The 17214-nt window shown below is 40.3% G+C and overlaps 1 protein-coding gene across 3 annotated transcripts in view; it reads right to left on the reverse strand.

Annotated features, from left to right (window-relative positions):
* The window catches only part of LOC147161796 (matrix metalloproteinase-17-like), a 73706-nt gene that overhangs the window by 5309 nt on the left and 51183 nt on the right, over nt 1–17214 (reverse strand). For all 3 annotated transcript variants that reach the window (XM_086096136.1, XM_086096134.1, XM_086096135.1), the window contains 5 exons: nt 16843–17129; nt 5831–6007; nt 4618–4720; nt 2029–2111; nt 1098–1250 (listed from right to left, as the gene is read on the reverse strand). In XM_086096136.1, the coding sequence (XP_085952262.1) occupies nt 1098–1250; nt 2029–2111; nt 4618–4720; nt 5831–6007; nt 16843–17129 (803 nt within the window). The remainder of the gene's footprint in view (nt 1–1097; nt 1251–2028; nt 2112–4617; nt 4721–5830; nt 6008–16842; nt 17130–17214) is intronic.

Below are 17214 nucleotides of genomic sequence, written 5' to 3' on the forward strand. Positions count from 1 at the left end.
TCGTTTTTTTGTTGACCACCTCATAGTTTTTGTACCCAAACAACTGGTGGTGCAACAGATCACAAAAGTCATAGATCGGATTGTTAAAAAAATTTAATAAAAATTTAATCAGATGAATAGAACTTTGTCTTAATTTATTTTATAAAATGTTTTTGCCCATTGCTAAAATAAAAAATAAAAATGTATATATATATATTGGAATGTTTTTTGTTTGTTTTTAAAGCTAGTGTTTTATTTAAAAAAAAATTATATATAAATGAAGGCAAAGTTCTATTTATTTATTTTTTTATAATGAAAAATACATCTAAGTGCAATTTAAGGCACATTCCCTTCGTTTAAACAGGGAGAGTGGATTACAAAGTAGCATAGGTCCACAATATTGAAAACAACAGCTGTCAAACTACTGTTGCTAGCCACTGTCATCGGGTGCCTGGCTAACGCTAACAGCTAGCTACTAGCCACGAACGCCGGAGACTTGTACCGTATCGTGCCATGGACGGTGTAATTTACTTGCGGTTTCTTCGCATCCTAAATTAGCTATTTGATATACTTTCGGGTTGGCATTATGATAATGTTGGTAGAAAATATGTCATTTCAATAAAAACGTCAATAATGCAAGCCAAAATGTCAAAGGGAAGTAGTCAAGCTAGCGTCCACTCCACCATGCATGCAGATTTCAAAGTAAAATCCGCCAAGGCTGTTGCATTTGGTGTCAATGTATCATATGGTCAGCTTTATTTTTGAAGTTTGCCTTAGTGTAGGCGGCGTGTGTTTACGGCTTGCCTGACATGTCTGAATGACGGCGCTCTGTCAGCCCAGCTCCCACAAGTACACACACGCGCAGTGACGCACACACACACCGAGAAGGCGGAACTTAAACATACATTTCAATATTTTTTGGGGGTGGAAGTCACAAGTCATTGTTGTTCAAGTCCAAGTCGGCAAATCCTTTTAAAAATAAATAAATACTTTTTTAAGCATTTTGTCAAGTCGAGTCTAAAGTTGTCAAATTCATGACTCGAGTCTGACTCGTGTCCAAGTCACATGATTCGAGTCCACACCACTGTGAAGTATTGATATTTTACTAGCACGTGCACCTTTAAAAAAGACGATCTTGTGGTCGCCCGGTCTCTCGTAGACGGCGTCCACGCTGTCCAGGTTGGCGGGCAGGCCCCTCCAGAACCAGTGGATCTGAGCGGGATGCAGAGAAACCAGGTGCTTCTCTCGAGTGAGCCGCCAAAAGTATTTTCCTATGACAACAAAAAAGAGCTGCTGATGTGCTACGGATCGTTTCTCATCTTACCAGTAGTATTGAACATCTTTAATCTGTTCTCGAGTCAACACATCTTCACAATTATTTTAGGAAGGTGACAATATCTGAAAAGCCAGCATCTCTTTTTCCCCCCTCCAGACCCAATCAATCATTTTCTCATATCAAAGCAAGAACATGACTTAAAATCACATCAATCTCAAGATGTCTAATTTCGCTGGGTCAGACACCACACTTGAAATTGCTCCTTAACATGCGCAACCAATCACCATTTTAAGCCTTCGCCCTTAAGAGAAAAAACACTTTTGACTTGAAATTGCATCTGGTGATGTGAAAAATAAAAAAAAGGGCTTTTTTGTTTTAAAAATATTTTTATGGATTGTTCAAAGGTGAAATGTTAAACAACTGGAACGAAAATGCTACTTTGATTGTGTCTTTATAATTTGGATGAGTTAGAAGGTTTGCTAAAAAGGCCGCTCAAGTAAACATCCCCTGCTTGTGAAGATACAAAAGCTCTTTCCCTATTGCTGGTTGTCAGCAGGAGGCTGGGCCCACTCCAGAGGGCCAACATGAAAGCCTGATGCAATTTCGTAACGACCGCCTCCCAGCGGGTCTCAGTTGGGCGTCCACAGCGAAACCTCTCTCATCCATTCCCCCCCCCTGCATCCCCTTTTCTTCATTTACTCCCTCACACACATCTTTTGAGCTCATTTATTTGCAGCTTCTGCATCCGTCATTCTGCCTCTGTGCTTGGCTACCTTTGAAAAAAAAGGCCTCCCCTCGTATCTGGGCCACTGCATCAAAGTAGCTGGTGCATCTGTCTGGGGCATCTCGCGCCAGCCTGAGAGAGATGTGAGGAAAGAACAGAGGGACTGTTAAAAATAGGATAACAATAGCTAAAAGTGGACATTTATCAGCTCTTTAAATGTTGAAAGAGGTACGCTTGTTTCTCCAGTCGAATGATGTCATCCCTTTCAAGATTTCATTCTCCATCCAGATTTATTCACACTGTTTATATCCTGTGCATGAATGAGTCAGATCAGACTTAACAGAAGAGTACTGACACGTTGAATTGAACCCGTTGCAATTTAAAGAACAGACGTGGCTCGCATGCTTGATGACACGAGACCGTACGACTGTCAAGGCAGAGAATGGGAGACCCGACACGAACAACGTTCAGCTCTCGATTAACACGTAAGGGTCAATATCGGCGTTCTTGTCAGGGTTAATCCAGCTTGATGACTTAGACTGCCCTGGTGAAGCCAGACTTGATTAATGGAACTTGTCCGGCACAAGGAAGGAACATTTGGAACCTATGACCAAAATTCTCAGGCGAAAAAAATTCCTCTAAAGTGTCTAATAAAGTCATGTCTAAAACTCAATACAGGAAAATATCGTTGCAAGCCTATTCACAAAACATGTATCGATATGGAGGTGTCAGAGTCAATATTGCACAATTATTCATAAAGTTTCCCAGCACATTTCTGAAAGCTGCCCCTCCACATTTCGAACAGGCACGGTGCTGGCGGTAAACCGGAAGTGCTGCTAACATTAAAAGAAGAAAACCTTTTTGCCATCCAGCATAATTTGGGTATGCATATGACTGTTTTCATAAAAATGTATGTAATGTAAAATATCGGGATATTTATTAGGGATGTAACAATATCCCAAAAATAAATAAATATCATGATATATATATGTATATATTATACAGAAGCTCATATTGGGGTAATAAAGCGCACTATTGTATTTGTGTACATAATAACAGCAGTGATGGAGAAATAAGCTTGGCCATGTGCTCCTATTGGCTCAGCGGCGCAAAGCATTATGGTCTATGTAGTTCACTGTGTTGTGTTTGGCTGAAGCGGGCCAAAAAGTCATGTTTTTTATTGACCGAGATGTTGAAAAATATTTGCTGGAATGACTGATTTAGAGGAGTGATAAAGTGGCCAAAATATTCCTAATTAAAATTAAATTGCACTAATAAACTAACCAACAGAGGATGCTAGAACTGCACAAATGGAATACAACCTCACATTTTGTAATGTTTCTGCCGTTACCGTTACATCCCTAATATGTATCACCTTGAAGGTCATGTTTCCGGATACACGTGTACCGCGATACCCATCGTATCGTAACCCCTATATCGTGATATGCATTATATCACGAGGTTGTTGGCCCTAGTCACGCCCATGCAATTGTTACCTTAAAAAAAATCTAACAACTTAAAGATTGACCATCCCCCGTAGCCTACCAGTGACTTGAAATTGTCATTGATTTTGGGATGAAAATAAAAAAACACTATTTGGAGCTTTACATCGCTCCTCCAGCCATGAATGTATTGTGTTGGTTTGAGTGTCCCAATAATCCCGGGTGCTCAGTTGTCAGGGGTTTTATGCTCCTGGTTGGGTCACCCAAGGCAAATGGATCCTTGGCGCGGTACCAGACCGAGTGTGACGCAAAAGCCCCTGTGATGAATAAAAAGGTTGGAATTTAATTTCACACGCCCGGACGGAGGCCAGTGGTGCTCAACGGCGAGATGTGCTCAGGAATTCAGGCACGGTGTCAAGGGAGAAATGTTAACTCTTGATTGTGAGGAGACTGCTCAAATACAACATAATGGCTACTTCTAAGAAGTGTCTATTTCTCCTTAGGAGATGTCAGCCAAGCTTCCTGCTTGACATTTTTGCATGTGGTTGGACCCAGGGGGTGCCCCCTCCTATGGCTCAGACACACATTCGATTCATAAACGGCTAAACTTAAGTCGAATTATCCGTAATAATAGTGGAAGATACTGTCGGACAGAAGCTCCGGTTTCTTCAGGGAATGACTTAATTAGGTGGGTTGGCTCCCAAACGCGTTCTTACCGAAGCACTTTCCCGATATGGTCTTTCATATCATTATTCCACATTAGGATGCAAACACGGATTTTGCAGGTCACGTTGTGTATTCCTGCATGGCTTCATTACGTCTGTTTCTCAGCATTAGTGAGAAAACATTAGGGAGAATTTAAGGAAAGCAAAGTCCGGAAAGCCATAAAAATGTGAATTCACCTTTAATGAAGTCTAACTTTTTCGCCTTGTGAGCAGCCCGTTATGAGTGCAATGCTTATGAATTTTTATTAATGGCTTTATCAGGAACAATTGTACGGCTCTGTAAAGTTGTAGAAAGTTTAAATCAACTTACAGTAAGCTGTGAGAGCATTAACAACATCAAAAGTCATTATCCTAATGGGATGCGACCTAATCTTAACAGTAAACTGCTTGTGCGCTTGAAACCCGAATATTCTGCACTGCTTTTTCAATGACATTTTATAAGATTACAACAAGAAAAACAGTCGTACTTACTGCAAAATGGATTTGTTTTCTGGAATGTCCATCAGGAAAGGAGGCTCGGACGTTTGGGAAGGGTTGCTTGGCTGATTTGTATGTGAAACGGAGTCACGGACACCTGGGATGAGGTGAAAGGATGAATACGAGTTAATATGTCCTCAACAGTCAGAGCATTAGGAACATCTGCAAAATGCAATTAGGTCCGAAACTAAAGCTTTATTGAAAATGTTGCCTTTAAAAATCATATTAAAGATCATGTTGTTTGTAGTCTTACATCTCTAAACATCATTTTAAAAAGAGCTAAGTCAAAAATGATCCAACCCAACTTTTTTAGTCAGTCAACCACAAAACTTGGTTCAAATTAAATTCATTTGTTTTGTGGGTTATTCATTTGAGCCAATTTTCTGAAGTATTTAGCCCATAAAATTTAATTGAGTCAAAAATGAACCAACCCAACTTTTTGAGGTGTTTAGCCCATAAAGTTGGATGAAATAAATAACTTACAAATCAACCCATTTTTTGGGGTTGTTTTGTGGGTTATTCATTTGCCAACTTTTTGGGTTTGGTGAATACCCCAATTGTATTGGGTCAAAAATAAACCGACCTAATTTTTTTTGAGCTTTTTAGCTCCAAATGTTGGGTCACATTAAATTAATAACCCAGAAATCAACCCAATTTTTGTTTTGTTTTGTGTGTTATTCATATAACCTTGGGTTGTTTTGTGGGTTATTCATTTGACCTAACTTTTTGGATTAATTGAATAACCCCCCAAAGTTGGGTCGATCCCTTTTTGACCCAATTTGGGTTAATAAAAAAAAAAAGTGTGTGTTGTGGTTAATTTGTACCTCATATATTTCAACGACCCTTTCTTTAAAAAACTCATTAACAGTAAATTCCTGTGGTGATAAGTTCATGGACAACTCTTACTTTCCAGAGTATAAAGGATGTAAATTTGAAAACATATTTTTTACCACTGGAATCTTATACTGTATACAATTTCAGGGTCTCCCCCAGTGCCTTATAGGCCTAGCGAGGCTTTTCTTTACACTCCCCCAAGAATGGATTTACTCTTGATGTGGTTGTTTGCCACAGTGAGAAAATGTTTTTCAACAGGAGACAAAGAAGAGCAAAACAACAAATCACTGCAGGCAAATGAAGACCGAAGTACAAATCGCAGAATCCGGCACTAAGACACTTGCGATAAAGGCAACAAAATCGTCCATCATACCATAGAGCTGCCAGACGCGGACTTTGTCTTCATAGGGGAGGTCGTACTTCAGAGGGTCTCCGACAGGACCCTGGTAGTACGGTCTCATGATGGACTCCATGGCTGAGGTGTGGACAAGGCCGATGGCGTGACCAAACTCGTGGACGGCGACTGCAAACAGGTCCATCCCGTGAGAGTCTGAAGAAAAAACAGCAGAGAGTGAAGTGAAAGACAAAATGGTTTTCCCTAAATGTGGGATGGTACAAGTTGAATATTTTAGGACCATTTGACTTGGACATCAACATTTTTTTTTATTCCACACTGGGCTGAAACGAACCAATATAAAAACGTTTCAGTATATTAGTACCCTTTGTCTGAACCAGGTGTAAATGTTACCCACAATGTGACTTTGTGGCCCGGAATGACGTGTTCAAAACCCAGTTCAGGTGTGTTTCTCCTGTGGATGTTCATCTGCTTACTGAACAAATTAAGAAGCATGGCAAGCTAAATCAGAAGGATTCCAGCACTGTCGAGTGTGCGGCAGGGAGATAACTTTGCTAATCCTGCCTGAGTCTCAGGGTTGCCAGTCAGAACCAGAGAGCAGATCGACACCTCGGGGGCGGCTGAGGAGTATTCAAAAGAAAATGCGTCATACATTCCACATCTGACCGCTTTTATACAAAACTGAGATTTTCCATTAATACGGAGCACCTGCATGCTATGCTAAGCAAAGCTAAACTAGCACAGAGCCCCTGAGGACTGTAACCTTAGCTTGGCACCTGCAAGGGACACACTCTCGTCCTTCCAGGTCCCACCTGGGACCTACGCAAGACAAATGGCGGCTGTAATCTACAGGAGCACACGGTGCAGACAGGAGAGGTGAACAAAAGGGGGGATTGAGAGGAAACAAGGGCTTTGAACTAATCGTGTACAAAGCGTCGTGTTTAGAACCCATGCGAGGCCGAATGAATCGAGCGCACACGCCCGCGGACACAGTGGAAGCGTAGAGAATTTTGACTAAAGACAGAGCGAGCTTTGAAAAGCTTTACATTCTTTTATATTTAGCAGTCAAGGCTTCACGCTGACGGATTCACAAGTGAGTCTTTAAGCAGCTTTTATATCAACCTAAAATGCTTTTATTGTTTAGACACGATGCCAAAACTTTCTAATGGCAAAAGTCAAGCTTTGAATAGAATTATCTGAACATATTAGTCTTTCTGGAAAATGTTTTTTTCTCCACCAGATTTTTGCCAACTTGGATCAACGATCTCATCGTATGTTCAACAAAAAAATTCCAGTTAACTCATTCACTCCCAGCCATTTTCATTTGGACTGATTTTGCAAGGCCCACAGAATATTGTGTTCTATTTCTATAAAAACATGGAACCTACCAAATGAAAGATTAGAGTCTCTTCTTTCATCAGGAAAAAAAGTAAAGTAAAAAGTATATTTCTATCTGTTTCCGCTTTGCAGCAATTAGCATTAGAATATAGCAAAGTTTCATCATTATTCACAAATCGTTTTTTTTTTTAAATAGTGGAAGAAACAGCTTGTTGCAACATTGCCCTGGTTGATCTCTTTTGCTCTGCTGCCACCTGTTGGCCGTTCTTTGCAGTTGAGAGGCTGCATTAAAGCATTCTGTATGCTCTAGCATAAAAATAACCCATCAAAAACGTATAAATATGTCTTTTGGACACGTAAAACATAAACAAAAAAATAACGTATTTATATGTTTTTGGGCGCCTGGTTCACAAAATCTCTCTGCTCCCATAAATAAGAAATAAATATTTTAAATTACCATTCACTTTTCTTTTTTAGTATATGCAGATACACCACACTAGAACAATTCACCTGCTTAATGAGGCCTTTGTTTCACTCAAGATAATTACTTGTCAGCAGCAGATTGCTTCATGGGTGATAATTAATAGAAGCCATTCGATGCCCATCAGAGCAAAAAGACCACTTCTTGGATCTCCTCTTATTTGATATTACCCTTCTCGCACTATTCTTAATGGCAGCCAGATACCGTAGTGGTGAACTGGTCCAGTAAACACACTGTTTAATATTCCACTATTCAGCATCATCACACACATTAGGAGTTGGCCTTAGCGGACCAAGATTTAATGCCCCGCTGAGAACAATGCACTGGGAGAAGGTGGAAGGGAATTAGTAAAGGCAATTACTCAGCGTTGGATTTGATCCGATAAGGTCCATTTCTCTCGAGATGATTACAGAGCTGAAGCGCTAACATTCAGATGACCTAACAAGTTCTTGAAGGCATCAACGTGCCTTTTTGTGAGAGTCGAACAATTTATGGAACAGATAGCTCGGCGGGAGCACAGCTGAGTTAAACATCTGTTGTCTGGACGGATACGCAGACACCGTGATAAACACGTCTGGTGATGAGGTTGGAGGAGGGTGTTGTGAGACAGACGCAAGTATGCGACTGGAATATGTGTGTGACTTGAAGTCATGAGCTACGCCCCAATTGAGGGGCTGCACCATTCCGAGGACCCGGCCAATGCGCTTTATGTAGTAAACCCCAATTGAATGTCTTCTTTTTGGGGGACTTCCTAGATGAGTCACATGATCCCACCCTAAATGGTATTCCCGGGTGTCTTAACCCGTTCAAACCCAGAATACTGGCAATATTCGGATTTTGAAAGGCCAAGTAAACAAGAACAAAAGCCCGAATATGCTCCTATTTGGGTTTTTGGTCATCTGAAAACGATCGGGGTACCTTCTGCTTTGAACGCATTGATCTTCTGAGTATAGAAACGACTTGTATGTGTACCGTATATGTACGAGGGGTGCCAGTTGAAATGACATGAAATGTTCCTGTGTGTAATTATGACCTCCTAAAAGGTCTCCTAATAGGCAGACACTTAGACAGCAGCAATTACTGTACGTTGAATTTGAACCATCTTCCGTGCATCCACGTTTTTCTGAAATCGTTATCTGTCATTACTCTCGAAGTGCTTGTCTTGTCTCTTGTCTACTAAAGGCTTAACATTTTCCCCTTGGTACTCCCGAATTGTCCATTAACGTAGCAGTGCGAAGTTGTAATTTCTATGCTGTATATAATTCCAACGCGCTAACACTGCATTTCTGATTAGCTATGGCTTTTACATGGAAATGCTCCGTCTACTGCGTTGTGGCTCTTTCACTTCTTTCACTTGACCGATCTAGATGATTACGTCATTTGTTAAGAACATTGGTGTGGGGGTGGAAACTGTGTTAGAAACACAGAATGCCTTACTCACAGACTTATATTAAGAATTAAGCAGACAACTAAAGACTTGGTAACTTCAGACTGGTGAGCAGACACTCTAAAAGGTCACTTTTCTTTCATGTCCATTTTACACTACAATACTACGTGGCTATGTCTTAGCATTGCTAACAACATCACTAGTGGTGGTAGCGGTTAGCATGTCTGCCACACCGTTGAGAGGTACTGGGTTCAACTCTTAGGTTTCCATGTGTGGAGATCGTCCATTAGGCGTGAATGTGAGCGTGAATCGTTCCTATGTATGTCCTGTGATGGACAAGTCCAGACTCAAGAGCACCTGCCTCTGGCTGGAATAGGCTCTAACTCAGGGGTGTCAAACATACGGCCCGCGGGGTAAATCTGCATAAGAAAATAAATAAATTACTGTATTTTTCTTTAAAATCTGCAGTTCCGCTATTGTCCTCTAGGAGGTGCGTTGAGTTTTTCAGGGGGCAAATACTAGGCAAGATGAGTAATAATAATGTACACAGCAATATTGCTGTAAAAATCATTAATTTGTTCAAAAAGTTCCACAGATAAGAACAGTGTGCTTAAGTTCCACAAAGCTGTGACTAAATGTTTAGCAACATTGTTCACTGTAATCAGTTTTTATGCATAACGCACTTAAATAAATGTGAGTTAAACTGAGTAAAAGTGTTTTTGAAATTGCATTATTTTAAGTTCAAGAGTTTTCATAATATATTTAGTAAAAGTAAAATGTATTTATGTATGATAAGATTTTTATCATTTACTTGTCCTTCTTTTCACTAATACAAAGAAAAAAGTGGATTTATAGTTAGTTGTATGTAATTTTGCAATGAGTTTACGGTCCCGGCCCGCTTGAGATTAAGTTAGCTGTATTCGGCCCCCAGATCAAATTGAGTTTGACACCCGTGACTTAAGAGTCAACCGTGACCCTCATGTGGACCTGAAGTGCTATAGAATATGGATGGACGGATGTTCCCACAAGTTCTGAGGTCAAACACAATCCGATCACCAAACCAAACTAAAAGCTGATCACACTTGAGTTAATCCTTCAAATCAAGGTTTACCAAACCTTGTTAATTGTTAATTTTCTGTTTAGATCTACAGCCCAAGTGTGATGAAAATGGGTGTCTTCTGAATTCAAGAGTTGTTATTTCCTGACCAGCCGGACATATGCCGTATGAAGATGCGTGTTTGCTTTTTAGATTAAAAGGTCTGATGCACTCGGATGCAAATGTCACCCTTGAGGGGCTTCATCGCAGCGGGGCTTTGGCTTAAAAGCAGGAACAACTTGCAGAGCTCGATGATTCAGACACATGCACCCACACACGCAACACACAAACTGAAGGCCATTTTTTTTTCAATTTACTGACGACAACCACTGACTCTCACTAAATAGTTAAAGGCTGATGAAAATAACATCAACTTTTAAGGTTACAGCACTTAAAGCCTTCAAAACATCACAGTGTCATCTCAGTCCAAGTACACACTTCCGTCCGTGATGCCGCAAACGTTTTGTTGGTCTGTTTTTTTTTACTTACAGTGTAAGCTTGGTGTTTGTGATTAATTGGTTCCGAAAAAAGAAGCAAGGTGATATTTAAATAGGACTTTTTAAAACCGTGATTGACAGATACATGAACATACAAAATTGAGACAGATTAAGAAAGTAGAAAAGCATGTCGAAAAAGTAGTAGTGTAATTGAATGAGGAACAAATAGCTCAGAAATGTAGCTAGGGGCGAGGCCAGGGAGTGTTTTGTAAGCAATCAGAAGGATCTGGTGTAGAGAGAGTTACAGTAGTCCAACCAGGAGAAGGTCAATGTGTGGATTCTTAATGTGAAGAAAACAGGACTGGGCCAGTTTATTGACACGATAGTCAAATATCATAAGATGATGATACCGAGATTCTTAGCAGTGGATTTATTGTTCTGGTAAAGTGGTAAAGTGAGTAGCAGCAATGACAAAAAGTTCAATACCAATTTAAAAAATTGGTTTTGTGAGGGTAAAGAACTGTTTATGAGCTAAACACTCATGGTGGGAAATCATCTGGTTATTGGGTTAGGCAGGGAAAAAGATCCGTGTATCATCCACATTGCAGTGGTATGACATTTCATGAAAGCGGCTGAACAACTGACCCAGTGGGAGCACGTATGATGAAAACAGAATTGGCCCAAGGACGGAACCTTGAGGGAAAAGTAGGACATCCGAAAACCCAGGGTCCGTCATACAGTGAACCTCATTTTTATGAATGACCCAGTTTACAAACATAATGACATAATTTTTGCTGCATTTTGGGAGGAGGTAGCGCTATCAATAACCACAGTTAAAGTGAACATTACTGTACCCGAAAAAGCTAAAACCCTGCGTATGATTTGCTAACAAACCTACTCGTATTTTATTATCAAAGACTGCGTTTTCATCTATTTCTGTATTGCACAAATTGTTATTTTTAACCACACAATGATCAAAACAAATTAACATAATGTCTTTCTGCGGATGGGATGGATTAATTGCATTTCAATTCAGTTTCACTGTACATGAACATGAAAATGGTTGTACTGTAGACAAAACAAACATTGCAATGGCTAGCTACAAAATTACTGATGAGACTATTGGCATGTCCAGAAATTTACATTAAATATCACAGTCATCAAAATAAATTGGCCTTTTTTTTATTTTTTATAGTACAGGTAAGAAATTGACCTTCCTTTTTAACGTCCTCAGACATCAACTATGATCATTTAGACAAAGGACAACAATGCCTTGAAAATTCCACAGACGACCAATCTGCCCTTAGCTGCCTCTTGTGCCATTTTGTGTCAGATATTATTGAAAAATCAATCGGATCTTGTTTCCTCAAATGATTCCCGATAGAAGGACCTCTATGAACGCAGTGGACCGGAGCCAAATGCTACACCGATAAAAATAGAATCACAATTGAATGATTAAACCTGCAACTGTGGCACTTAAGCTCATCTTTGGATCGTCTTTTCTTATTAGACCACGCTGTCGTTCGCTCATTTGCGCGAGGTGTTGGTGACAGCAAAGTGTTTTGAACAACAAATGAATACAGTCTTATGGACACCTCTGACCCCTTTACTCTTCACTTCATTACACTCACTCTCTCCCCCATTTGTGCAGCTGGTGAGGATGGCCGACCCCCCTTTGCTACTTGCACACATGAAGACACACTGCTTGCTTGTCCTGCCACTACTGCAGCCTGGCGGGAGATCTAATGGGGCCGGGACTAAGCCGCAGTCTTGTAACATATGGCTCAGGGCCATGGCGGCACGGACGCTTTGTGGCTTTGAACAATTGATGTTCATGAATACTTTGATGTTCACGATTTAATTAGTTTCTGAGCAAATCTATGAATTAAAAACAAATGAGCCTTGATAATACGCCCTTAACACGCTACTGCAGCCATTTCCCGTCTCATATATAAGCGGTACTGTTCGGTACTATTTGGTATGGCATGCATTTTATTCTATTATACATGTATCATTAAAAACTATAGTATTTCCATTTGCTGTGAATGAGCTGGTTCAATATGAAGCCATCCATGCTGGAAATCCACAGAAACCCAGAATACGGGTGCAAGACAGGAACAAGCAAAGTCTAATAATAATGAGCGCTCTTTGTATCACTGCACCCCACTGACCTTGGGTACAGTACAATTCATTACACGTCATGTGCTTTGGAAGCATAGCGACACCTTAAAAGACTATTTTCCCCATTAGATGTCTCTCAACATGAGGCACATTCACAACACAACATTCTGATTACTTAGGTTTCATCTCGAGTTTTTATCTGGCGATAGGATCGCTAGCTGAAATGGTTCCAGAATACGAAGTGTTAACAAAAGAGGGATAAACCACTGAGTAAAATCCTGCCCAGGAGTCATTGCCACTTGGCACCGTGCTTGTTTACATAGCTGACTTTCATGCAGCTGGCGTGGGATCAATTATCTCGCAGTGCCCAACGAACTGAATAATAAGGACGCATGGTACATTATGAGTAGTCTACGCGTGAGGAAATAGGTGCACATAGCGAGTTCTGCTGCCGGGAGAAAAACGTTACTGAGAATCAAAAGTAGGGAGTAAGTAAAACAGTAAGAGCCTCATGACATATCACAAACTGTCGGCCCACTCTCATCGTTTAGCTTCAGTTGCTTTTTAGAATTTGGTAGAAAACACAGCCCAGCACAAAGCAATCGCTCTTGGACTTTCGCAGACGTTCACAGAATAATGGATAGAAAGCAAGAGCCTTGCAGACAGATATAGACTACAAACTAAATTGGTTGCTTTCAGATTTGCAGTTGAGCAACAGATGCACAATGTACACAAGCTCACAAGAATATGTCATGGTCATCGTCAGAATCCCACTCTAATTTACTGGTGTTGGAGTTACAATGCTGTAAAATTGTCAGTTTAGAAGTCTTAGGAGGCTTTCTCAACCGCACCGTTTAGTCCAGGGGCGCCCAAACTTCTTTGGTCTAAGACTTACTTTTCAATTAGCCAACCTCCGGCGATCTACCTTTGGGGAGGCCAAAATACATTTTCGTCTCGTCTTCATTAGTTGACGAAAATGCATATTGATTTAGTCGCAGTTATTGTTTATTATTGAGGCTTTTAGTCTAATCTAAATTTAGTCCACTGAAAAATTTGCGAAAAATATTTTTGTTTAGTTTTCAGTAACGAAATGAACACTAGTTTCTAACAAACTAGTGTTGTTCTGTTGAGAGAGCTTTAATCTGATCCAATTGTGAACTGAACCAATCAGGTTTGATCCTAAACAGTTTTAAGGATGTGAGGTAACTGCAGATGACGAATGAAACACATCTTTGGTTTATCATCTATACAGTTAGCATATTAGCTTGTCTAGGAGCAAGAACTCAGCTTTGTGTTAGTGTACATTAGCTTGCTAGATTATCCAAATATGTCAAAATGTGTTTATTAGTGTTGTTTCTCTAAATACTCCAGATGCCCACCCTTGTTTACATTTTTGTGACCAGTAAGAGAAAATCCACCTGAGATTGCTTGGATTTTGTATTTTTATGTCAAAAGAAACCAAATTGTTTACACAGCTTTTAACATATTTGGACCAGTGAAGGTGGACTATACAGTAGTTATGAAAGTACACAAAGTTCGGGTAGTGCAAGTATCAGGTAAGGCTCTTACTTCTGTCAACGTGATTTCAAAGCTAGATACAACATTTCCAATTGCGGCTGATGCTTCTTCTGCTGACAGCTGTGATTGGTATAATCCTATCTAGAACTCGGGGATGCACTCAATCAAGACTGCCAGAAGAGCTGACTCAATGTGATGTTTGATTCGAGAACATTTGATGTTAGTTTCCAGCAGGTTTTGCCCCCATAATGAGCAACCGCTATCCTCGGGTTAGCAACTCTCCCTAAGTTAGCTTTTTTTGTACATCGGCACAACCCTTGCAAGCTCATACGCCAGATGGTTTGTTTGGAAAAAAGTGTTTGCTTCACAAATCCATTGGGAGAGTAGTTGATACAAATTGATAGGACAGACAGGCAAATAAAGAACAAAAAAACTGGAAGATGATTTCGAAAAAGAATTCTGTCTGTCATTTTATAATGGGCCAATCAAACAGAACACACAAACATTTCATTGCCTTGCTACGCTGAAACCATAAATACTTTGGAAGCACACAACACTGTTGTGAGCTCCAAGCGTGGAGATAACATGTTGTGTATTCCAGCACTGACCAGAAATTGGCAGGCTGGTTTGCATTTCGCATCATGTCCTCATTACAAATCAGCAGCTCTCCCTCAGCGGGCAATCTTGGATGAAACACGTTTTGCTTGATTAATCAAGATAACTTTGCGCAGAGCAATCTGATGTACTTTAAAAGCGCACAGAATCGTTGGAAATACCCTTAAGTTAGCATTAACCCGGTCACCTTCCTCCCATGCGTTGAACAAACCTGACCTGAAAGCTCGATGATGAATTAAGATTTTTTTTTTTTTTTTTTTGCCATTGACTGACTGTCCTTCCTCAAAGGTAAGGGCACAATTCCCATTTCTATGATGCAGTCTATTATGGCATATATGGAGTCACAAAATCACATTTGCACATCACAGGGTTGATACAGAAGCAGCGGGCACACACACTAGCTAGTATTATTTACGGCTAACTGGCTAATAAGGTCAGTGTAGAGCCTGGATTTTTGTATTTGTTGTTTGACAGCCATCAATAATTTTTTAAAATGTTTATTATAACCATCTATTTCACTGATATGATAGGAAATAGAATGGATCTGGACTTACGATTACGTCTTAGCAAAGGGCTGAATTAAACATTTTAATGACGGTCTCTCTTTGGTCCAGAATGATTTTACGCTACTCATTTCGCATTTAGAATGATACTATTAACAAAATTCGAACAGAAAGTTTTTCTTCTGTTTACACATTTGTGGCCAAACTAAGATTCCCAAAACAATACTGCTTTGGTTGAGTCTTTTACATTCATTGGATTATTCATTTATAAGTTGTGTTTATAGGGTGTTTTTATTTCTTCTTTGTTTTTATCGTTTCTGCAAATCGATACAACTGGTAATATTGATAATTTCATTGTGTTAAAAAGCTTAGCATAATTAGATTTTCACAAAGTAATCTCTCCATTTTCTACATTTGTCCTCATTAGGGTTGCGGGTGAGGCGGGGTGAACCCTGACCTGGTTGTCAGTCAATTGCAGGGCGCAGACCAACCTTTGGATTTGCAGCATCCAGTGGAACTTCTACTAAAATAAAAAAAGGTTTATTTCTGGCTTCCTAAAACTCAGTGTTTGAGCTCAAGAAGTACAAACTTTGATATCCTGCTCTCAGACATCTCCAACTTTTCTTGTTTCTGCTTCCTCTTCTACCATCATTAATCAGCGGTGGAAGGACGATGCCAACGGGGAAGGTCAGAGTCAAGTTCACTTATTCAGACTAAAGGGGGACTTAAAAAAAAAAAAATCAGAGAAAATGAAAGTTAATGGTATCGCTGTCATTTTTGAGATGGCCACATGAAAATTCAGTCAGAGCAACTGAAGATCGCTCTATCACATCATTTCATTTGGATGAGCGTACTCATAATGCAGCTTTCCCCTTCATTTGCATAAGGGCTCCTGACAGAACACTAAGTGACAGGTGAAGCTTTTTTTAACAAAATAAATCACTTCCTCTTTGACACTTTTTCAAACCGCTGTGGCAAAGCTCATGGAATATGTCTCTGTGCTTGAGAGAAGTAAATATGCTGAAAATTCAGCACGAGTATAACGGATGTAGAGCCAGTCTTTGACAGAGAGACAAGAGAACATTCCGAGTTCCAAAACATTTAAAGAGCATGTTGCGCTTTCCAGAATGGACCACAAATAGGCAGGCAGGCAGGCAGGCTTCCATTTAGGGAAGCTTAGCATCATGTCCTCACTCCTCCAAAAGAGCACATCTCTCAAGGGCAATCTTGGAGGAAACAAGTTTGGCTTGATCAATCAAGATAAAAGCTCAGAACACAAAGTAAATTTGTGTCAAGACAAATATAATCTGGTTCTAAAAATAAATGCATAGATACTGTAATCATCGACACTGGAATAACAACAGGCATTTGCTCTTTAAAAAAAAAAAGTTTTTCTATTTAAATTGTTTTAATAACTATTACCATATTGTACACCCTCAAATGGTGGCTTCTGCTCTATAGACAAAAAACGTCATACAGCCCAGAATTGAAGATCGTATTCTATTATGGAAGCCAGCTACTCTTTCTCCCTCACCTGGTGATCTGAAAGTCCACGCCTCATCATCATCGAAGTGCGTATCGCCGGCGGTGAACCTCTCCCCGGGGAAAAAGGCGTGGGCCACGGCGCCCCCTGGCCCGTCAAAGGGATATCCATCATCGTGGTCGGCCTTAGTGAAGTCGATCTGAATGTCGGCATCGCTTCCTGCCACCTCGTGGAAGTTAAGCGGTGCGATGTCACTCCAAACCTTCAGGGCGTAATGCATGAGGGCTCGAACCGTGTCCCTGCCCAGTAAGGCTGAGTCTTTTGGGAAGGTCCTCACTCTGAGACAAGAGAAGGGAAGAAATATATATGAAAAGGGAGATTTTATGCAAAAATGCGGGAAAAAAAGTGTCTGGCCACGCGTGC

The sequence above is a fragment of the Leptonotus elevatus genome, chromosome 15 (genome assembly GCF_054856555.1).
Source record: "Leptonotus elevatus isolate MCC_2025b chromosome 15, RoL_Lele_1.0, whole genome shotgun sequence".
In the NCBI taxonomy this organism is placed as follows: Eukaryota; Metazoa; Chordata; class Actinopteri; order Syngnathiformes; family Syngnathidae; genus Leptonotus; species Leptonotus elevatus.